The sequence below is a fragment of the Polypterus senegalus genome, chromosome 7 (assembly GCF_016835505.1).
Source record: "Polypterus senegalus isolate Bchr_013 chromosome 7, ASM1683550v1, whole genome shotgun sequence".
Classification (NCBI taxonomy): domain Eukaryota; kingdom Metazoa; phylum Chordata; class Cladistia; order Polypteriformes; family Polypteridae; genus Polypterus; species Polypterus senegalus.
The window spans coordinates 116,257,378-116,283,085 of record NC_053160.1 but is presented as its reverse complement, the minus strand read 5'-3'; the positions used below and the strand labels follow the sequence as shown (position 1 = coordinate 116,283,085).

At 36.9% G+C, this 25,708-nt stretch overlaps 1 protein-coding gene across 1 annotated transcript in view; it reads left to right on the top strand.

Moving 5' to 3' along the window:
• LOC120532063 (B-cell scaffold protein with ankyrin repeats-like) overlaps window positions 1–25,708 on the top strand; it is a 213,612-nt gene that overhangs the window by 175,925 nt on the left and 11,979 nt on the right. The window contains exons 8-9 of the mRNA XM_039757970.1: window positions 879–957; window positions 9,682–9,924. Of these exons, the coding sequence (XP_039613904.1) occupies window positions 879–957; window positions 9,682–9,924 (322 nt within the window). The remainder of the gene's footprint in view (window positions 1–878; window positions 958–9,681; window positions 9,925–25,708) is intronic.

Sequence of the window (25,708 nt, the reverse complement as noted above, 5' to 3'; positions counted from 1 at the left end):
AGTGGCATTGAGTATTAAGACTAACCCATCCAATTCGGAAAGGAGTGGTTTACAGTTGAGTGTGATGGAAATAGGATGAGAAGTAGCTCCTTCAAGTCCCAGGTTATGGTCCTTGCCAGGGGAAGAGCCTGTCTGTAGTTTATTGGGTAGTAGCTGCCCTATTTGTAGCAGTTCAAGTTATTGCTGGCTGTTGTCCATGAGTAAGTATTAAATTAAATGTGATATTGAACAAAAAATAGCTCCACACATAACAGTTATGAACATGTTGTAAGAATATCATGGTTAAGCACAAGTTGAGTCAATTCTGAAGAAATGAGCAAAACAATTATATCACAAATAAAGATGATTGAAATAAGGTTCCTTTTATTGTGAAGAGACAAACAATAATCTGAAGACCTAAAATTGACTTGCCATTTCTGTGGAATAAGAGGAGTCAGTCAAGATGGTCTGAAAATAGTGAAAATTTATTTTGTATGGCTTCCAAAGAAAATGCAATGGCCATGGCCCATTGGCAGAAGAGCAAGTGTCAGGAAACTCTACAGAGATTATCTCTCTCTTGGATACTTTGGAACTGCCTGTGAATTCCTCTGATATTCCAAGAGACTCTTGCTAAGAAAAGGATAGACTAGTCTTTCCAGTTAAGTATGTTCTTTCTGTAACCCTCTATAAGAAAATAAGTTGGGGACTAAAACTAAATGCCTGTATGTCAGATTCTAAAGTGTCATATCTTAGTGAAAATAATAAGATTCTTTTAGTAATAAGTTATATAAGTTGTTTTTATTGAAATAACTACTGAAATAAACTGAAATTTATTAACATTTAATAGATTTGGAAATGTATTTGTTTTGAAATTCTGTAAAAGTGTCTTTTTTGCCTAGATTAAACTAGAGTGTACTGAAGATCATGTGGATGAGAGCATTTATGAATTAATGCATTCAGCCCCCAAGCATTCTAAAAGTAAGTCTATTTGAACATGTATGAAGTTAAAATAATTGAAAGCCAAAATTAACCATGCCCAGTGTGAGCACCCATGGACAATTGTACAGCAGTTTACTCTGTCAAATGCATTAAAATTATTCTGTTTAATTTCAATTCTGCTGAATTAATTTTTTTCACAAAGGTAACTTTGAGTTTGTGTTTTACAGAAGTATTTTATTCTTATTATCTATTTAGATGTCTCTTTTCTACACAAATGTCCTTAGTGTGTGACACCTGGAAGGACTATTTTTAATGTGAGACATAAATGGCACTTCCCACATTGTTATGCAAAGATGTAAAGTTTTCTACATCTGTTAACAGAAGTGTTCTTACTTCAGCCATAATAAAATGAACGTTAAACACAGGCTTCATGCTTGTAACCTAGTAATTAACTGCCCAGTTAGTGGCGTTCCTTAATCATCTACAATTTATTATTGCTTATTAAATTCCCTTAAGCCTATTTCTAGATTTCCCTATTTTTTATTATATGAATAATACAATAATATGACCAAATTAAATATGTGTAGTTTTTGCTTGAGATGTTTGTGCTTTATGTCCCTATAATTGGATCATTGGATTAAGCATGTTTCAAAATTAAAAAATGTATCCTTTGGTACTAAAGAAAACTTTGAACAATACTCTCCACTTTAAATCATGTGACAGCAAGATGTTTGTTCATCCAATCTGAGATCATAAAACGGTTTTTAAAACCAGGCATAATTACTTTTCTTTGGTTTAAATGTGTTCTTAACCCTCTTTGTCATTTTAGTTGTTGTTTTCTTTCCTTTCAGGATGCCTGAAGGAGACTCTCAAGCACAGCTCAAATCATCCCAACAAAGACAAGCAACACTTTTCTTTTGGACTGACTTCCTTACATATTCAGGGCACCTTCTAGAGTGTAACACACTTTCAGTTTCATTCTGAAAAGAGAGCTAAGAATCTTTAGCTCTCATTCATCCTTTCATTGCATCTAGCTTGATGTGATCAGAGCCGAAAGATCAAGTTGTGATGGCATAAAACATAAAAAAGATCATATATAAATAATATAAATTAAAGAATTTCCAGGAATAACACTTTCAGTAAAAATAAAAACATTCAATTAAACTAGCATATAACAATCAATTCAAGACAAGTTAAATATACCGTAGAATACATTAATAAAAGCAGAAATTAAAAATATATATTGACCTATAAAAGAGATTTTACTGTTTAATATAAAAAGCTTAATTTTTACAATTATAGGAAATGTTACCTTTATAATTATTTGCCACAGAAATTATTTTATTAAATAAATAAGAAAAAAAACTTTTGGCAAATGCAAAATAATCATTATTTTTCATCAGAATTAAAAGTATTCTCAAAACTACTGTACATTAAGAAAGTTTGTTCAAGGGTAATTTGCTATAAGTCATTTATTTCAATCAAAATATTTGTGCTTTTTTATTTTATTTATTTTAGGGACTAATTTAATCAGTAAATTATAATTTACAGTTGTGTTGTCTACAGGAAAACCTGGGGGGAATCGATGAGAAAAAATAGCACAATAATCATTGGACTGAAATTTCACCCTTCTTTTAACCTTCTAAACAAATGAGAAAACAAAATAGTACAACAACAAAAACAAAAGGAAAGCCACAACAACTGTGAGCATTAACAACAATCACTCTACAGTTCCTTCTTCTCAATTGTCACAGCATCTTGTAGACATCCACTACTTTACACCTCTGGCATATTTGCAAATACACATCCATATACAGTAGAATATCGCTTATCCGACCTTCGCTTATCCAACATTCTGTATTATCCAATGTCTCACCGCAAAAAAAAACAAAACAAAACCGGCTTGTTCCAATACCAAGTGTGTGGTCGTGAACAGAGGCAAAAGTTTGGCAAACTTTTTGGTCATAACCTGATTTGTACGTGTTCAGAGACATTCATGAACCAGTACACTGTATTAGGTTCGTAATGTGTAAAATTATAACATAGTTTGACGTTTAATAGGCTTTTTCTTAACACCTCCCATTATCCGACATTTTCTCTTATCCGACGTTCTGCCGGCCCGTTATGTTGGATAAGCGAGACTCTACTGTATATAAAATTGAATTTCTGTCTGCCTGTTAGTATATTATTACATGAAAACAACCATGCCTATTTCAACAGTTATTCCGAATATAGTGTAAGAATTTATCGTGAGATTTATCGTGCCCACCCAAAGGGACATCAATAAATATAAGAAAGGAGTTGCTGCTTTGTTGCTGCTCTGAATTCAAGTGGAGGCAGGGCCAGCACCATCATTAAGGCAAATTAGGCATTCGCCTAGGGTATAGATCATAAGGGAGAGAAGAACACAGCCCCACGGGTTAGCTACTGGATAGTTGGTTGGTGCACTAATAGGCTCGGCCTAGGGCACTGATTGGAGGATTCTTCTTGTGTTGGCATGCACTCTTTCTCTTTGCTATGTGATCCTTTGTCTATGTGGGGCAGTGCTTTCCTCAGCTAGGCTGTGCTGTGTCATCTGCAATTTCATAAGGAAAAGCGTTACTCTTTCTGGCACAAGAATTTAGGTGCTGAAATTCCCTTCTTGAAGTAATGACTTATTCTCAGCCTTTTCAGACTACTGGCATACAAGCTTTGACTTGGCAGACTGGATCTCAGTTTCTAGTCCACAAAAAGAAATTTTCATTTCCCCAAAGAGAGAAAGACAAGCTCATCGGCTATTAGTTTCAGAGTTAGAGACACAGAGAGAGAGGTTGTTTCAGAGGTTTTCAGTCATTTTTGGAGAGTGTACTCAGTAATAACCCTGGGCAGAATGCACTAAGGCATCCTCTGAGAGTTTCCTCAAAGTCCCCTTTTGAGAGCCACCTAAGAAAACCAGAGAGTGCGCCCCTCTTTCCTGATTAGATTAAAGACGCTTCTGGTTTCAAAATCAGTGGCTCTTCATAGACAAGTTCTTCTGTCCAGACGTTGTCATTCATTAATTTACAGCCCTTTATTCTAGCTTGAGCCTATTTCACACCTTCTGGCTCAAGACATCTGCAGAATGGCCTCTGGAAAGATCAGTTTAAGTCTGATTTACACCTTTGTTATCTGATGAAGAACAAGCAGATCAGCTGGATTTCACTCATTTAGTTTAGAATGAAAGTGGGGGGGTTCTCTCCTAAATCTGCTGCCTTAACAGGCCTGGCGTGCCACTAAAACCTAGCAGAATGGGCAAACCCCACTTTGTCCTACAACTTCAAATCAGAAAAGGTAACCCAAATAGAGAATGTGTGGAGAATTTTGAAACGTAAAATGTGACAATGAAGACCCTGTACTGTTGCACACCTTCAGACATGTTTGTAGGAAGAATGGGACAAAATAATACCTGAAATGCATAATCACTTAGTATCCTCAGTGTATGTATTGTATGTATTTTAAGTGTTGTGAGAAGTAATGGAATCATAACAAAATAGTAAATGCTTTACCGTCCAAACTTTTCTTAAAATGTATTACAGGCCTGAAAAGCAGGAATGAATATATATTAACTAATGAAATGAACTTGACCAAACAAAACATGAAAAATATTGGACTCATCATCTGCAATAATATTATGTTAAAAGTACTACATACCCACTAGATGGCAGCAGTTTTCCAACAATGTGCCATACTGATATTGCTCAGAAGCAATGACACTTTATTCTGATATATATATACAGTGGGTACATAAAGTATTCAGACCCCCTTCAATTTTTCACTCTTTGTTATATTGCAGCCATTTGCTAAAATCATTTAAATTAATTTTTTCCCTCATTAATGTACACACAGCACCCCATATTGACAGACAAAATAAGAATTTTTAAAATTGTTGCAGATTTATTAAAAAAGAAAAACTGAAATATCACATGGTCCTAAGTATTCAGACCCTTTGATCAGTATTTAGTAGAAGCACCCTTTTGAGCTAATACAGCCATGAGTCTTCTTGGGAAAGATGCAACAAGTTTTTCACACCTGGATTTGGGGATCCTCTGCCATTCCTCCTTGCAGATCCTCTCCAGTTCTGTCAGGTTGGATGGTAAACGTTGGTGGACAGCCATTTTTAGGTCTCTCCAGAGATGCTCAATTGGGTTTAAGTCAGGACTCTGGCTTGGCCATTCAAGAACAATCACAGAGTTGTTGTGAAGCCACTCCTTCGTTATTTTAGCTGTGTGCTTAGGGTCATTGTCTTGTTGGAAGGTAAACCTTCGGCCCAGTCTGAAGTCCTTAGCACTCTGGAGAAGGTTTTTGTCCAGGATATCCCTGTACTTGGCCGCATTCATCTTTCCCTCGATTACAACCAATCGTCCTGTCCCTGCAGCTGAAAAACACCCCCATAGCATGATGCTGCCACCGCCATGCTTCACTGTGGGGACTGTATTGGACAAGTGATGAGCAGTGCCTGGTTGTCTCCACACATACCGCATAGAATTAAGTTCTGTCTTGGAGTTTGCTAAAAGACACCTGAAAGACTCTAAGATGGTGAGAAATAAGATTCTCTTTGCTGATGAGACCAGGATAGAACTTTTTGGCCTGGGCGGATGTATTACTATTAGTCTCTAAGCTCTTCAGCTGCCTCCTACTCGCACGTGTGTGACAATATATATATATATATATATATATATACACAGTATATATATATATATATATATACACACACATACATAAATACATACATATATATGGTTCAATATGTGTCTGTTCAAACATCACACAAAAAACACTGCACCCATTTCTATAAACCTAACCAGTTATTTCCAATATAGTCTTACTTTGAATATAGGCTGATAACATTTTTGATTTTCTATTTATAAAAATATAAAAAAAAAAAATAAAAACTTAGACAGCCTCACTGAAGATTGCCATTTTTGCTGCATCTTTACACCTTTTAGCCTTAATATCTCCAACACATAACATGTTATAAACATTTTTTTTACGTCAAATTTGAAATGATTGTGTAGCAAATCAATGCCAGTTTCAGGTGTTTCATGTTAAACACTATATTACCTAGAATTTTAAAATATTTAAATATGTTGAAAAATAATTTTATATTTGCCCCTAAATAACTCGTCATTAGTTGATCATATCAAAAATCTGTCCTACCTTTTTTAAATGCTCATTTTGTAAGCAAAAAAAAAGGTCATATTCAAATTTTTATCTAGTGCAAATAATAATCAAGCAAATTATCCATTTGTGACAAGACCCGCACGTGAGCGTGAGTTACAATAGTCTTTTGAGATGGTGGGAGTGAGAGGCAACAGATGCTTTGTGGGGATCTGCCAGGAGCACTGCTCAGGGAGGAGGAGAAGAGTGTGTGTGTTATTCAACCATTATTTATATCTCAGCGATCAAGTTGTATGTTATGAATATGGTGCATTTCACACGCTATATTTCAATATTATTAATGAAGTATTGAGATAACTACATATCACTAATGTTCTACAAATTGTTCTTTGCTGCAAAATTACTTTTATTTCTCTAAATTTTACAATTAACTTCACAGTAAAATTTTGCAAGAGCTTAGTAAACTCAACCACTAGATTCTTAATAACATATTAATATAATCCTAATACATGTCTTTATGCTACGATGAGAATGTCATAAGTGTCAGATGTGCTTTTACTTTAGTTTATGAGTATAACATATTTTATCACTCTTTCAGGTGATCAGCTCGCTGTATATTTAATTATGTATATAGTGTATACTGTACATGCTATGCTATGTATGCTTTTAACTTACTATTTATTGTATTATTGTCAGCTGTTCTGAGGGCACATGGACGTAAGAATTTCATTGTACAATGAACGCTCTGTGCTATGTACACATAACAATAGACTTCACTTAACATCTGGGAGGTGTTAGCAGAGAGTTGCTGATAAGTCATTTTGCTCTAGGGCCAGCATCATGGAGCCTGTCCCTCACTGTCCTGTCACTGATGTAAACATTCTGTCTGTTAGCAGCTTTAGCAGTATGGGTACCCGTTCTGTAACAATATCTCAGATGGCTTTGTTGTAGTCACCCAAAGGTAACCAGACCTTTGATGGCCATCATCCCAGTCTTCTGAAACCTTGTCTTTAATTGTGATATAGTGGAGTGGCTTAATTCATAGTGACATAACTGCCACCAGCATACCAGTTGCCCTCTCCCTTGCTTTGGGTGATATTATGTTATATGGATGAGAACAGGCCATTCAGACCAACAAAGTTCACCAGTTTTATCCACTCCTTCTTCTTCTTTTGGCTGCTCTCGTTAGGGGTTTTCACAGCGGATCTTCTTATTCCATATCTTCCTGTCCTCTACATCTTGCTCTGTCACACCCATCACCTGCATGTCCTCTCTGTTGCCACATCCATAAACCTTCTCTCAAGCCTTCCTCTTTTCCTCTTGTATGGCAGCTTTATCTTTAACATCCTTTTTCCAATATACCCAGCATCTCTCATCTGCACTTGTCCAAACCAACACAATCTTGCCTCTCTTTGTCTCCTAACCGTCCAACCTGAGCTGACCCTCTAATGTACTCATTTCTAATCCTGTCCATCCTCATCACACCCAATGTAAATCAGCATCTTTAGCTCTGCCACCTCCAGCTTTGTCTCCTGCTTTCTGGTTAGTGCCACTGTCTCCAACCCATATAACAAAGCTGGTCTCACTACCATCCTGTAGATCTTCCCTTTCACTTTTGCTAATAACCATCTGTCACAAATTACTCCTGACACTCTTCTCCACCTATTCTACCCTACCTGCTGTCTTTTTTTCACCTCTCTTCCACAATCCCCATTACTCTGAACTGTTGATCCCGGGTATTTAAACTCATCCACCTTTGCCAACTCTTCTCCCTGCATACTCACCATTCCACTGACCTTCCTCTCATTCACACACATGTATTCTGTCTTGCTTCTACTGACCTTCATTCCTCTCCTCTCTAGAACATATCTCTACCTCTCCAGGATCTCCTCAACCTGCTCCCTACTCTCGCTACAGATCACAATGTCATCAGCAAACATCATAGTCCAAGTGGACTCTTGTCTAATCTCGTCTTTCAACCTGTCCATCACCATTGCAATTAAGAAAGGGCTCAGAGCCGATCCCTAATGTAATCCCACCTCCACGTTGAATGCATCCGTCGCTCCTACCACAGACCTCACCACTGTCACACTTCCCTCATACATATCTTGTACAACTCTTACATACTTCTCTGCCACTCCTGACTTTCTCATACCTACCTATCACCTCCTTGTCTCCTCTGTTCCCTTCACCAACATGTCCATTGAAATCCATTCCAATCACCACTTTCTGTCCCTTGAGTACACTGTCCATCACCTCATCTAACTCACTCCAGAAATCTTCTTTCTCATTCATCGAACACCCAACTTGCGGGGCATATGCACTAACAACATTCATCATCACACCTTCAGTTTCCAGCTTCATAATCATTACTCTGTCTGACACTCTTTTCACTTCCAAAACACTCTTGACATACTGTTCTTTCAGAATAACCCCTAATCTATTTCTCCTCCTATCCACACCATTATAAAGCAATTTGAATTCTCCTCCGATCCACCTGGCCACACTCCCCTTCCATTTAGTCTCTTGCATGCGCAATATATCAAACCTTCTTCTCTCCATCATATAGGCTAACTCAATTTTACATTTCACAATAATTTCACTTTTTCTCAGTCCAATGAAGAAAAGCCTGTATTAATATCATGGAAACTGTGTAACAATGACATTTTAAAATTATCAGACAGATTATTAGCTACAGCTGTAAGTAGTCTACAACCTAAATGATTACAGCTAGTAAAAACAGTAGTGTTTTACTAATTTACTTGTAGTTCTTATACAGGCCATCCCAAATACAACTAATACATCTTATTTTTTTTTTTTTTTTGCTGCGGTGTTGCCCTCATTCATCTTCATCTTTTCCCATCTCTATGTTGGCTGTGTTGCTTTAAATGGGTCATTGTTAGACCTTTATTTAAAAAGCAGAATTAACATTCTTAAAATTATGGAAAAATCTTCCAATTTAACATTTTTCTTCGCTGTCAAATTGAAGTCATGCAATCTCAGTGACATTTTTAAAACCATGACCTTTACAACATATATCGATACAGCTTTTGTTCAATTCACAGAGTAGAAACAACCTAACCACTGTTGTAAATAATAAGTCTGTTAAATTTCAGTGCAGGGAATGCAGCAATATTATGCATTTACAGTTAAATGCAGACTACAATGACACCATTCTGTTACCCTGTCTTAAGAGTTATGCTGAACTATCTTGAATTCTTATATAGTAGTTTACTTCATATTTATCAAAACATTTTTGGTATTTACTGAAATATGATGAGTGTCCTTCTCAGTTCTGTCCTGCTGAGAAATGGAGAGGTGATTTATTTACTGAACAAAAATAGGAGAAGCACCTAAAATATGAAATAAAACTAAACAGCTAAACAAACCTAGCTACCAAATCCTAATGACAGAAAATGAATCAAAAATGAAAAAAACAGGCAAAGAGGTCAAACCAAATGAAACTCACAAGAAGCACAATAATAAAAGGCTTCTTTTCAGAATTTTTTTGGTTTTGTTTTAAATTTAGGAGGTTTGTACTTGTTACCTAAAGGTTTTTATATCACTGACTTGGCCTTGGATCGCCAATGGTAGGAAAACACTAAAACCAATATTTTACATTTTTAGGGATTAATGAAAAAGAACCCACTGATGTTAAAACCCCAGAAGAAGATGAAAGTGATCTACAAGAGGAAGACCCTTATACCCTTGTGGGAAAAGATGATGACGTCTATGATATGATACTCACCTCAAACAAGAATTTTTCTGAAAAATCGCGTGGTGCTTCCATCATAAATAGACCACCTGCTCCTGCTCCTCGGCCTCCTAAGTCTACAGATAATGAAGACAGCACACCTTACATTGCCAAAGGTGGGCTTTTAAAATATAATTTTGATAAAGTTTTATTGTTATCTATTTAAAATAAGTTGAAAGATTAACAATTACAAACCAAAATATGTTACATAGTCCTCCTAGGAACTGATTTTAAACATTTAATGTCTATGCTCTAGAACAGGGGTCCTCAAACTCAGTCCTGGGGGCCCACTGTGGGTTCAGGTTTTTGCTTCAACCAGACTCATAATCAGTGACAGCTGATAATGCTGATCCCAATTAATTAGCTGGTATTTTTTTTCTCTTCTCTTATTCTACATTAAGAAAGCACAGCGGCATGCTTTTTACATTTAGTATAATACATTTCATTTTTTGGTATAGATTTAAATGCTTAACTCTCTTTTGTTAATTTCATTCTATTTTTCTCTTTCTCTGTGCAGTTTGCTCCCTTCATAGTATCTTAATAATGACAATTAAAAATGAGCAGAGCAGACACCCAGGCAAATGACACTGAATCGTGAAAGGCTGCAACTAGTTTAGCGTCAGACCCACTAATTAGAAAACAATTAGAACACCCAGAAAAATAGAATGAACATCAAGATGAAAATATTGTTAAAAAGTAAATTATTTTTCTTTTTTTTTTTTTTTCTTTTACCAAATTTAGTTTTCTAATTGATACATTGTTCCCAAAACTCAGAATCTGGGCAATAACAGTTCACTTAATTAGCCCAGGATTCCAATTAAAAACAGATGCTGGTTGGAACAAAAACCCGCAGCCACAAGGGGTCCCCAGGACCGACCTTGAGAACCCCTGCTCTAAAGGTTAGTATAAACTAAGGAAATTCCTATATATTAGAAGCTAAGCAAAACTGTGCAGGTTTATTCAATTGAAAAAAAAAATACAGGCCAATTACTGCATCTTAACCTTCAATATAAGCAAACCGTGAAAGTTCTAATACAAAGCAGTATAGTCATGAAGTAGATACTGCAACACTGCTGCCTCAGTTCCTCTAGGCATTAATTTAATTTCCTAGTTGAGTCAGTTTCTATGCGTAAGGTGTGCTTCCTCTCCCTGTATCCTCATGCATTTTCTCTGGGCAATCTTCCCATATCCCAAAGACTTGATTTGTAACTTAATTGGCAAAAATAGGCTGACTCAGTGTGATCAACTTTGTGTTTGCAAGTGTGTTCTGGTTTGGATTCAGTCTGGTAGGTCCCAGATCCTCATTACACTGTAATGGCAAACATGGACTCACGGATGCATAAACATTATCCACGTTGTTGGCTGCCTGCCTATATAAGGTCGTCCGTCGCTCCAGTCTCTACATTCCCTTCCTTGCTTCGCCACGGGATTCACGTCTCCCTACTGATTACAGCCTTTTTATTTAATCCACGGCTTCTCCGCTGTTTTATTGTTCGTTTATTACGATTATAGTTATTGTGTAGGTATTTTAGACTTACTTTACATTGTTCAGGTACCCATTTCCTTTATCATTTCAACCATTTTAACCGTACCCCCATTAACATGTCTATCGAGGTGATCACCATCGATCAAAGAACTGTCACTTACTGGTTTCCATGCCCGGAGATGACACCTGCCTTTTCCATTGTCTTTGTTAAATACTGCACGGCCATATCAGGCTCACTCTTGAGGAGCATTGTGTCTTATGTATTGAATGACTGGGACAGGTTCAAGGTGTGGACTGATGATGGTACAAGAGATAATTATACTACACAGGAGCACTATAAGAGTGAAATGCTTAAGCTAATTTTTTCCATGAATACTGATTAAATAATTCCAAATAGTCTGTCCACTTCCTTTCATAGCTTTTCCAATGGTTGTGCTGCTTCCAGGCATGTATTTTCTTATTAAAGCATTTAACCAATCACATTTCAGCCATCATTTGTTGCCAGGCAGAGAGGCCTTCACAATAAGTTGTGCCTGCACTCCAACACAGACTAAATGTCGATTAACCTGTTGCTTCAACCAATCAGATTTTGAGTTTGTGTCAGTACGGCCCTCTAGCAGGTGTACGGCGACGTCACCGTATTCAGACCCATTGATTGGATAGAAGCCGCAGGTTCGATTTTCAACATTAGCTTCGATGGCGATAGAAAGGGACTTTTTGATGGAATTGAGGTGCACAGATAATCCATACGACAGAGTGACTGAACTGTTTTTGAGGAAAGAGAGGAGGATGGATTTTGTTTACAAATAATCCGAATTTGTGGTGAGTAAAATGTTGCGATTTTCCTAAATAATATTGCAAGTTTATGAGTTATTATTGATGTTTTTTATGTGTGTCGAGGCTATGGCTGCATTAGAAAGGAGCTTGTTCACCCCTGGTATGTCTATTCAATAAAGGCATTTATTGTGGCTACAGGAGTTATCTATCTGCGATGCAGCGGCTCTTTATACTGTATTTCTGCATATTAAGATGGTTTTTATAACCATAAATTAGTTTTTAAGGGGCCGGTTGATTCAGACGGAGCAGTACTGAAGGCCTAGGTGTGAGATGCACGGTCCGCCAATCAACCAGATGATACGTAAATTTAATGAACATTACAACCTGAAAATAAACAAAACTGTAGAGAGGCCCATGATTAAATGAACAGTAAAAAAGTAAGAGCAAAGGGATCACAATTGCACGGGGCTCGATGTAGTGCGTGTTAAGTCGATCTAAAATGTGCGCTCAGATTCGAAAAAATATATCTTTTCAAGTTATATTTGGATATAAGTAGGTTCTATTTAGTCGACAGAAAAATCTTTGGTAGGAATGCAAGTTGAATTTAGTCTTTACATTTCTATGGTGAAGAAAATTTATGCAATGATGACTAAATTTAACTTACATTCCTACCAAAGATATTTCTGTTGACTAAATAAAAATTACTTATATTTAAAATTTAAATAGAACTTCAGCAGATGCGATAGTTCATAATGCCCACGTGGCACTACGTGCACGTAAGAGCGGAAATCATCCATTTTAACAAGCAGCATATTGCACTGATACGAAATAGCCTGCCTATTTAATTATTTAGGAATGGATAGATAAATTAAGATTTTGTACAAATAATACTTTTCATTTTTCTTCCTCGATGGATTCTGGCAAGCTCAGCTACAGCTGCTCGCACCCCAAACGAGATATTTATATATCTATACTAATAAAAGGCAAAGCCCTCACTCACTCACTCACTCACTCACTCACTCACTGACTCATCACTAATTCTCCAACTTCCCGTGTTGGTGGAAGGCTGAAATTTGGCAGGTTCATTCCTTACAGCTTCCTTACAAAAGTTGGGCAGGTTTTATATCGAAATTCTACGCGTAATGGTCATAACTGGAAGCAGTTTTTCTCCATTTACTGTAATGGAGATGAGCTTCAACGCCGTGGGGGCGGAGTTTCGTGTGACATCATCACGCCTCCCACGTAATCACGCAGTACATAGAAAACCAGGAAGACCTAAAAAAAGCGCTGAAGAAAACATGCATTATATAATTGAGAAGGCAGCGAAACAATAAGAAGCGAGCGAGTGACATATACAACCATATTCATGACTTCTGCTACTTCGGAAACAAAGCACGATGTAAACCTACACTTTAAATTAAGTTCATAGACAGGCTGCCGCTGGCGTTTGTAATTTAGTGCCTGCCCATATAAGGCCGTCCGTCCGTGGCAATCCAATAGCAAACTCCCACTAAATATTCACGGGTTAAGGACTGTGCTTATGCAGAGGAAGATGAGACGGTCAGGGTGGTGTTTGGTACAAACTCAGCGAAACTGCGAGAGAAAGTTTTAAGTGCCAGGACTAAGGTAACATTAAATACAGCCATGGACATAGCACGAGATGGCACCAGCACAGCTGGGAACCTTCGATGCATGTACACGGCGGCTCACGTGAACTGGCGCAGTGCACAGATAAAAGCAACAGTTCCAAAAGCTGAACAAAAACCGAATTACACAATTGAAAAGGCAGCAAAAAATATGAAGCGTCTGATAAGCATATTCATAAATCCAAAACAAAGCACACGTTGGAAAAAGTCAATGTCCGCGAAAGGAAGACAGTGTAAAAAAAAACCGTGCATGCAGTGTGTCAGGTCTCAGATAAAGAAGACGAGCTGTTTATTGATGCAGTAAGAAATGAATCGATGAATGAAACCTGTCATCTTTACAACGATTGACAAACACGGAATGTAACTTGAACACAACACATCCTACAAATACGAACCTGATTGAAAGAAATAATGATAATCAAATCCTTGATGACAGCAACACTCAGTAACACTCACAAAACAAATACTGTATATTGACAGTCATGTTACGTTATTTTTAAAATGTTCCCTTTTCTTTTCATAGCTTTTTAACACACACTTCTCGCTGCGATACGCGGTATATATATATATATATATATATATATATATATATATATATATATATATATATATATATATATATATATATATATATATATATATATATATATATATATATGTATATATATATATAACCCGATCTACATACTCGAATAATGGATACTTTATTCGCCATCAATGATTGTTTTGGTAAAGCCATACTCAGTGTATTCATTAGATGAACGGTAAAAAAGTAAGAGCGAGGGAAGGATGACTTATTGAGGCATGCAGGCTGTAGTGCGCGTCAACTCTATCTGAATTGCGCGATCACATTTGAAAAAATATATCTTTTCAAGTTCTATTTAGTCCATATGTGTCAAACTCAAGGGCTGCGGGCCACATCCGGCCCGGCGTGTAATTATATCCGGCCCGCGACATCATTTTATATACTGTATTATTGTTATTAAAGCCCGGGTATATGAAGCGCTGGTAACACAATAAACTACAGATCCCATAATGCAGCGCTTCAGCTGCCTTGCCGAACACTTACCGAGTTAATCAAGTTATTGCGAAGCTAGCTCACACGATGCTGAAGAGAAAAGTTGATTCTGAAAATAGAGCCTTTAAAAACCGATGGGAGGCTGAGTATATGTTTACTAAACCCGTGTGTCTCATTTGTGGAGCTAATGTGGCTGTAATTACAGAATTTAATCTAAGACGGCACTATGAGACAAAACATCAGGTTAACCTGAATGCAATGCAGAAGATACAGAAAGCAGCATAATTAAATAAGAATCTGACACTTCAGCGGACGTTTTAACCCGTGCACAATCACAAAGTGATTTCAAGTGAAGCTGCTTTTATGGGAGACACAAATGCACCAGTGCACCTTGCCTCACTTTCCCTGTTGCCAAGTAATGTTAAACCAAGTCGTCACTACGGTGTTCCCAAATACGCACTTTGCTGATAAACTGAGCGCACTGAGTTTGCACGGCGCTTTGGTGACTTCGAAGAACAAAAAAAGTCCGTCTACATGCGGCTAGAACCTTGTGCATGTTTGGTAGCACATATCTGTGTGAGAAGCTCTTCTCAGTGATAAAGACTAACAAAACAGCACACAGGATGAGCACCTGCAATCCATCCTGAGAATCTCCACAACACAGAACCTCACAGCAAACAGAAACGAACTTGTGGCCAAAAAAAGATGCCAGGCGTCCAGCTCTAAAATGACATATGAGCAAAGACAACTGAATGATTTGATTTGTTATTGCTGAAAGAACACATTTCATTTATATTTCTAGGTTTTGTTATGCAGCATGTTCATATTTGAATTTGTATCATTTTGACAGGATATATTTTTATGGAGAGCAAAATCTTTTGGGATATTTAAAATCTAAGTTTATTTTTATATAAAATTACATAAGAGTAAAGAAATGTGAATGTTTGTTCTTTTAACGTTTACTTTATTTCTAACTTGTATAATTTAGACAGGATAAATTTTTATGGAGAGCAAAATATTATAAGTTGTTTAAGGTTTGAGTTGATTTATTCACGAATAATATTCCTGTCTGTTTTTACCATTCCTACCAAAGATATTTCTGTTGACTAAATAAAAATTCCTTCTATTTAAAATTTAAATAGAACTTGAACAAATCGATAGTTCATAATATCCACGCAGACTTGCGTAAGAGCGGGAGTTATCCGTTTTAACAAGCAGCATATTGCACTGATACGAAATAGCTGTGTGTGTATATATGTAGATATGTATGTATATGTATATATATGTTTATATATGTGTGTGTGTATGTATATATATATGTATTTGTGTGTGTATGTATGTATATATATATGTATTTATGTGTGTGTGTATATGTATGTGTATATATGTAGATATATATATGTATATATATATGTGTATATGTATAGATATGTATATATATATATGTTTATGTATGTGTGTGTAAATATATATATATATATGACAACAACACTCATCACTCACAACAGTGACAAAACAATTACATTGACAATCATGTTACATTATTTTCAAAATGTTTCCTTTTCTTTTCATTGCTTCTTTAACACACTACTTCTCCGCTCGGCCTTGGTATTTTACTAGTATATATATATATATATATACTGGAGGATGGCCGACGTTTATCCGGCCAATACCCCCAAGCCGCCAGGTGGAGCCCTACTTGCAGCATGGAGGTCCCCAGAAGACCAGCAAGGCATCATGGACAATGTGGTTTTTATCCACAGCCTTACTGGATGCCATGGGGGCCACATAAGGGAGCTGCAGGGAGGACCGAGGACTTCTTCGTGCCCTATGACCCGGAAGTTCGTCATAGGAAGAGCGACGGGCTTCCGGTTGAAGAGAAGAGCTTTACCTGACCCGGAAGTGATTGAGAATCACATGGACTGGGGATTGGGAACACTTCCGGGTCAAGAGATATAAAAGGACTGTGGGAGCTCCCAGACAGCGAGCTGAGCTGGGTGGAAGGGTGGCAACGCGTCTGGGAGCTGGAGGATTGGTTTATTGTAATTATTATTTGTATTTATGAGTATAGTGGTGGAGAGTGTGCTTTGTGCACTGTGGCAAGAAAATAAAGTCAATATTTGGACTTTTACCTGGTGTCTGGAGTCGTGGACAGGGGTTGAAGGGAGCGAGAGCACCCCCTATCTACCACTATATATATATATATATATATATATATATATATATATATGTGTGTGTATATATGTATGTGTGAATATATGTAGATATGTATGTGTATATATATATATATGTATGCATATATGTGGATGTGTGTGTGTATATACAAAGTATATATGTATGTGTATATATATGTGTATATGTATATATGTAGATATGTATGTATATGTGTATATATATGTTTATATGTATGTGTGTGTGTGTGTGTGTGTGTGTATATGCAGTTTATATATATACACAGTGGACCCTTGACTTACGAACTCAATTCGTTCGCGAGGGCTGTTTGTAACTCAAGTTGGTTGTAAGTCAAGACTATTTTTCCCATAAGAAATAATGGAAATACCCATAATGCGCTCCGAACCTCCCTCAGCAACACTTACTTAACCTTTTCATAATAAAAAAGTGTTGTATAATGTGCATAATTTACCAAAACACCAATATTTTTTCTAATGTACTAACCAAAAAGTTATAAAAAGTGCCTAGCCTACCAGAAACAACAATTTCACACTGTATTCACCATTTAATTTGACATCGTTGGGCTGCAGGAAAGGAGGAGGAGGAGAATGAAATGGAAGGTGGTTATTGTTTAGAAGGAGCCTCCTTATGCAAATCTTTTCTTTGTAAAATTGTCGAGATGGTGGATTTCGACATGCTGTACATATTAGTGAGATCGGTCACACGAACACCACTCTCATATTTCCGCACAATTTCCTTCTTCGTTTCGATTGTGATCGCTGTTTCTCAAGTTAATAATGATAGTAGTCAAGCACTCAGTTCAAAGCTGGTCGTGTTGTAAACTGCTGTAATAATACACTCCAAAGGAAGCCGGTGCAGACTCAGCCTGATGACATCATCATGTGCTGCGCCAGCCCGGTAGCTAACATCCCTTAACAATCGCTTTCTTTACCTTCGTTACCTTCTCTTCCTTCCTTAGTAATTATGTGTCTTGCTTGCCATGGTCTTAGTGAATTATATATATAGATAAATCACTGCACTGACCAAAATTATGTCCACAAACACATGTATCTGGGCTCCAACTGACGCTTACGAACGATCTCAGCTGTTTGTTTACAATCGCACAAGCGGTCGTAACGCAAGATATTGGTCGTAAATCAAAACAAAAAGTTTGGTCGTAAATGAAGTTGTTCACATGTCAGGCCGGTCATATATCAAGGGTCGACTGTGTATATATATATATATATATATATATATATATATATATATATATATATATATATATATATATATATAACACCAACACTCATAACAGTGACAAAACAATTACATTGACAATCATGTTACATTATTTTCAAAATGTTTCCTTTTCTTTTTCATTACTTCTTTAACACACTACTTCTCCACTGCGAAGCACGGGTATTTTGCTAGTACAGTATAGAAAAGAAAACCACCTCAACTACTTCATCATTCAGGTAAATTAAAAAAAATTAAAATTGTTTTTTCAATATATGTTAATTGGGGGCTAAGTATTATTGATAAGCTTCCAAAACAAAAATGGAGTATTTGTAAATGCAGCACCTTCAGAAAGTATTCAGAACCTTTTACTTTTTCCACATTTTGTTATCTTACAACCTTATGCTTAAATCACTTAAATTATTTTTTCTCTCACTAAACAACACTCGGTATCCCAGAAAGACAACACAAAAACTGGAATTTAGGAATTCTTGCAAATCTATTAAAAATAAAAGAACATCAATGTCACTTTGACACCAGTAGTCATACCCTTTAATTAGTACTTTGTTGAAGCACCTTTGGCAGCAATTACAGGCTGGATTCTTCTTGGATATATCACAAGAGGCTTTGAAAACTCTGTCAGATTGGACTGGCTGGGCCACTCAAGAATATTCATAGAGTTGTTTGATTGTCTGCTGGAGCTTTTTAGAATTTTGGTTTGTCAGACTATTAAGATATGCAATAAAGCTGAAAGTGATGACAGACTAATCACACTGCGGTAAGAAGACAACATCATGTCCTTGTCCACTTTAAAAAGTCTAAGTTTATGGAGGAGAAATAAGCACTGATTGCATTATAGAATATGTTTTTGTATTTGTATTCCAGATAAAATTGTTATTTATGGCATTTTTAATATTCAGTCACTATTTCTACCTCCTCTGCCAGAACAATGATGGGTGAACATGCAGAATTCTCACCATTAAAGTCAAATAAAATTTCTTTGACCTTTCTGGCATTCAGAGTAAGATAGTTATTATTGCAAAAGTTTACCAAACAGTCCACCTGATTTAAGTAATGGCTTCCATCCTCCCCAGATATACACACATCAGCATAGTGCCATTATCATGCTTGATAATAGACCCTTGGTCATTGCTCTGTCTCAGGTCACTTCTGCACAGAGTAAAAAGTGAAAGATCAGTTTAAATTCCTAGGGGTAAACATCACAAATAAACATAAAGCTCTTTATCAACAAAATTTTGCCGTTTGTATGGCAAAAATTAAGCAAGACTTGCATAGATGGTCAACCCTTCATCTCACTCTAGCTGGAAGAGTTAACGTTGTTAAGATGAATACCTTCCTAAGCTTCTCTTTTTATTTCAAAAACTCTAATATGCATCAATAAATAATTTTTTAAGCAATTAGATTCAACAATAACGTCATTTATTTGGAACTCAAAACATCCACGTATCCAAAGAGCGACCCTACAAAGACCTAAGGCGGAAGGTGGCATGGCTCTACCTAACTTTCAGTTTTATTACTGGCCAGCAAACATACAAGCAATAAAAACCTGGACACAAATAGATAAACATACACAGGCTTGGTCCGCAATAGAAATAAAATCCTGCAATACTTCTTTATATTCCCAGCTCTGTGCCTCAATAAATGCAGGTTATCGCTAATATACTAATAACCCAATTGTGCTTCACTCACTCAAAATATGGAAACAATGTAGGAAGCATTTTAAAATGGGGAATCTTTTATCTGTGGCACCTCTGCATGAAAACCACCTTTTTCAATCCTCACAAACATATGCAGTTTTTAATATCTGAAAAACATTTGGGATTAAATTACTTAGAGATCTTTATTTAGATAACATCTTTGCATCCTATGAACAATTACATTGCAAATTTAACTTTCCAGCAACACATTTCTTTCACTATCTTCAAATTAGAAACTTTGTTAAATAGAACCTGCCCGATTTTCCTCATCTCCCACCTTCCTCTATGCTGGAAAAAATATTGCTCAGTTTCAAGGACTCAGACAGCATTTCTGCAATATATAAAATTATTTTACAGTCCCTACCTTTCAAAGATCCAAGAGTACAATGGGAAAAGGATATCACTCAACATATCAGAAAAGAAGTGGAAGGTAGCAATGCAGAGAATTCACTCAAGCTCCATAAGCGCAAAGCATACAATTATTTAACTCAAAATTATATATCGAGCTCATCTGTCTCACTTAAAACTGTCCAAAATGTTTCCAGGGCAGGATCCAATCTGCGAACGCTGCAATCAAGTTCTAGCCTCACCGGGTCAAATGTTTTGGGCCTGCATCAAAGTAACATAATTCAGACAGCCTTGGTGTCACAATCCCTCCTAACCCATTAACAGCTGTGTTTGGTGTACTCCCATATGGGCTTAAAGTGGAGAAGGACAAACTGTGATTGCCTTTACTACGCTATTGGCACATAGTCTTATTTTACTAAACTGGAAAAATCCTAACTCTCTTCTTTTAAGTCAGTGGATAACTGATGTTTTATATTATTTGAAATTGGAAAAAAAATCTAATTCTCACTTAGAGGATCTGTGCAGAACTCAAAACCTGGCAGGATCTAATCAATAGTATTTTAGAATAAGCTCTTAAAGCACTGAGAAAGCAGATTCTCTTCCCATTTCTTTTTCTTCTCCATTTATCTTTATCCGCTTATTAAACTCATCAATTTATGTATTTTTACTAGCTTAAAGTTTTACTCTGTTGGCCATGCTCTCTTTCTCAGGGGTGGGGGTTGATTTGTTTTTTGTAAAAATTGATCTATTTGTATGGAATAATTACAATGAAATCAATAACATTAAAAAAAAAAAGTGAAGTTGGTAAAACATAGACTTGAGGACTGATCGTGTTTGAATGAATGACTTCTGAAAAAATGTTCTGTATTTTGACTGCCTGTCAAGAATTCAAATAAATAAATCCATAAGTAACAAATGTGTTAGTATACAGTACAAGGCTGGATAATATTGAACACTTGAACACACCTGGCTGCAAAAGCAAAGTCAGTTAGTTGCAGGGTTGAAAAGATGCATTGCCCTTCCACTTCCAAGCATGTAAAAGAAGTGCCCTTTTCCTAGAGGTTTCTACCTTATCTAGTCCAACTGCCAACAGGCACAAATGAAATCATTGGCTCCAGGGCTCTAGTGGTTTACCAGGTGCTGGCAAGAAAAACGCTGGAAGAGGTAAGTCATACTCTGCCATTCTTATCACCAAAATGTTATACAGTAAAATCTCAATTATTTGTCACTCGATTAACCGACAGACTCCATTAACTGTCAGGGAAAAAACAAACACATTGCACACGTCAGAATCTACCTATTACTACTGCAAAACAATACACTGCTAGCTCTGCACATTGGAACAACTCTCCCTTTTGCTCTCCCTTTTGCTAGCACGTAGTGTTTTTCACAAGCACTACGTGTCATGGCACATTTTGAAATCATAGTGTCAGTTACATACCTTCAGCTTTAATAGTGTTGCTGTTTGCGTTATTATGAAAAACAGAACATCAGTGGCAGGAAATAATTATTGGTAGGGAAAGCATTCTTTAATTATTTTAGAGATGTACTCTGTAACCCAGATAATGGATTATAAGGCAGTACCATTTGTTATGAAACAAAGAATTCAAGTAAAACGTACAAAAACTCCAGTACCTCTGAGTTCTGTTTGCTTATTACACTGGTCATTACAATATTATATAAATTAATTAATTATGTTAATACTATATTTTGTTTTTGTAAATAAATATGACTATTTGCTAAACTAATCTACTGTATATTGAAATGTGGCAATTGGTGCCACGGCCCACCTGCCAAGTTGTTTGCCTGCCTATGGTAAAGTCATCCCTGATGGAGGATCACAGGAATCATGGGAAAGAGGGGTCCTTTCATCGAACAGCGTTTCAGCCGTGGCATGGCCAAATGGGGAGGCAGTTATATGGATGAGGTCTCCAGGACTCTAAAAATATCCAAACCTAATTATGTCATACCATCTACTGTTAAACCGTACTTCTAAAATTTTTATTATTATGCTGTCTTAAGAAATTGTTTCTGTTCTGTATATTGTATTGTATTGACCCCCTACTTTTGACACCCACTGCACGCCCAACCTACCTGGAAAAGGGTCTCTCTTTGAACTGCCTTCCCCGAGGTTTCTTCCATTTTTCTCAGAGAGTCAAGGCTGCGGGGCTGTCAAAAGGCAGGGCCTGTTAAAGCCCATTGCGGCACTTCCTGTGTGATTTTGGGCTATACAAAAATAAACTGTATTGTATTGTATTGTATATCATTTTGAAGTAGCTGTTCTGTTATCCGTCTTTTCTGTTATCCATCACGGCCTCAGTCCCGACATGACATAGCAGGTCACACATGTTTAACTCCTAATTCCTTTATTAATACCAACAACCACAAAACTTCTGTTTTCTTCTTGTTAATTCCTATCACTACTCCCCCACCCCCTCATCTGCTTTTGGCAAAATACCACAAGAGTAGACAAATCACTCCTTTAGAAAAGAGTGAGGATTTAGTGGAAATGGAAACAAAAGTATGAAATCTTTTCAACTGGAGAGTACAGGGGAATGTTCTGTCCTAGGAGCTTGGGAGCAGGATAACCATTAAATTCTTGTTAGGCTTCTATGGAGTAAATTTAGGTCTGACCCGGGAAGTAAAGCTGGAAATGGCACCCAGAATGAACTTTAAAGTGCAAGGTAAGAAGATGCTTCAGCATACAGTACGATTAAGCTGCCAGAAGAGTGAGAGGGAGGCAGAAAGTGGGATCGGAAGTTTTTTGTTGCTTTAGATTGGAAGCCTTTATTGTCATATTATGTATAATGAAATTACAGAGCAGCTACTTCTTCAAGTGCAATGGGAAAAAAAAACTATAGTATGGATGGGTGGAATGGTATTTGAGGATGTCAAGGAAGTCTCGGGATGCCAGCAGGGTCACTCAGTTTTTTTCCTACCTCAAAAATATTAGTAAAGAAAATAGGCGCTGAATGATGCAAAAAGATAGACAATAGGTACACTCTCAAATGTTAGCAATATGGTAGAGAGGGTACTTTATGATAGTTCCATTCCTTTTGTAGTTGGGGTCCAGATTGAGTCACCTCTCTCTGGAGCATTTGGTCCTTTGTAGGACCCTGGATAGAAGGGGCAGAGCCATTTGCACTTACTGGGTGTCATCTTGCCACTGTGGGTGAAAAATAAGAATGCTAGTGTCAGCTAAAGTGCTATCTTACATCCAAGTGTGGCACTGTTTACCTCAGATAAATCCAGAAGGTGATCCTTTGATGCATATGTGTGATATTAGTTAATAAGAACCCAACTAGGTAGAAAGAGGTTCAGCAGCAATGTAGTCAAGTCCTTAGAGGTTGCAGTTTCTTGGCTTGCTTCTGTTTATTTGTGTTTTATGTTGGCTCTGTGTTTATTCTTCTCTATTCCTGACTTCAGTTTTAAAAGCACTTCCCTTTAATTTCCACTGATGTCCTCAAGTAAGTGATTCACCTTTAACCTGAAAGAATGTTGCTAGATCTATTCTATCAATGTCTTCGCAGACATAAATAAGTGGATTAGGTCCCCACGATGTCTCCTCTGCTTGAGACTAAGCAGGCTTAATTCTCCACTGCTGCTTCACACAGCTTCAAGTGCCGCTATGCCTTTCTTGTACCATGGTGACCAGAACTGCACACAATAATCCAGACGACTGTGTCTCTCATCTTGTGTTTATAATTGATGTTTCATCTGCCCATGTGGGGCTCTTTGCACTTTTATACATTAAACTACACTTTTCAGGTGTTCACCTTTTTCAATTTTTTTCTTTTTGAAGCATCCTCAGTGCCTGCTATCCCTCCAATTTTACTATCATCTGTAAATTTCATAAGGTTACTAACTATACCAGAAATAGTAATGGTCCATGGACATACCCCTGAGGGACTCACTGATGACCTTGCTCCATGTGGAACATTCTTCTATTATCTGTACACTTTTTCTCCTGCTGGTTAAACTAGAGATCCAGTTTTATAGATTTTTTTCTGATGCCTACAGCTTCTAGTTTCAAATTTAATCTTTGGTGTGGAACTGTATCAAATGATTTTTGAAAGTCTAGGTAAATTATGCAGTATGCTTTGTTTTTGTCAACTATTCCAGTTGCTTCTTCTAAAAAATCTAAAATATTGGTTTTGGCAATTTAGAATATCATTTTTGTTTAGGTCATTTTCTACTTCTACTTATTATAGTTTCTATGAATTTGCATTGCACAGAAGTAAGACTAATTGGCCTGTGATTACTGGGATCCATTTTGTCTCAATTCCAGTAGACTGGTGTCACATTTGCAACTGTACAATCCTCAGATACTTCTCCTTTCTGAAATGACTTTAAAAATTTAAAAGCTTTGTCTGGAAGCTCAGAGTATTCTTGCATTCTTTTGGCCCAAAACTGGTTTATGCTCTGGGAAAAAAAGTCTTGTTTCAACATTCCGTAAGTATATATTTCAATAGGTTTTTCTTTCATATTTGTTGGAAATTCATCCAGTTGAATGGAACTCTCTAAAAACGGTATTCATCTGTGATTGTCATAACTGTTTTGAGCTTCTTTCGGAAAATACTCAAAAAGCTGCTGTGCAAAATAACTTGCATGTCTACAGAAGCGAGCTCAGAATTTACCAAATTAAACATTTTCCATGAGTTCTTGAATGCACTGGAAAGAATCAAATGTCTTTTTGTCAAGTGAAGTTGACCAGAAAGCAAGTTTCTTTATAAATCCTTTGATTTTATCCACGGCTGTTATTATGTTAACATCACTGCCAGGCGGGTGGGGGAGTCACGTCATCATCTCCCCTCCCATTCACCTCATTTCGCTGTGAGCTGAGCTCTGCAGCTAACGCCGTCTTGAGGAACCAACTTTGTGACGCTGCCACCAAATACTCACAGAAAAATCCACAAGTTAATACACACGCTGTCTCTAGAGTTTCTCCACACTGAATGCTCCAGGCACTACTTACAAAAGGTTACATTGACAATCGTGTTACGTTATTTTTAAAATGTTTCCTTTTATTAGCACAAGCACAGCTGAGAAGCTTTGATGCATGTGCTCCATAACGCGTTAAAAAATAATGCATTTAATCACACTTCGCATTCCAAACAAAGGGGAACTTCTATCAATGCATGATTTCCTGGTACACCGATTACATTGATCAGCATTTCCCGATTCATTTTAACCTCGCACCCCCTTGGTTTGAGAAGAAGTATGAAAAAATATGAGGTTAACACAGAAAAACAAATCACCAATTGAAGCTTTATGAATAATCGATTCGCCATCAATAATTGTTTTGGTAAAGCCATACTCAGTGTAATCCTCCTTCCATTTTATAATTTTTCCGCCACTAGCCATGATTAAATGAACGGTAAAAAAGTAAGAGCGAAGCGAGGGTGACTTATTCAGGCAGGCAGGCGACAGCTCAATAGCTCGAATTTGGATATAAGTAGGTTCTATTTAGTCGCCAGAAATATCTTTGGTAGGAATGGA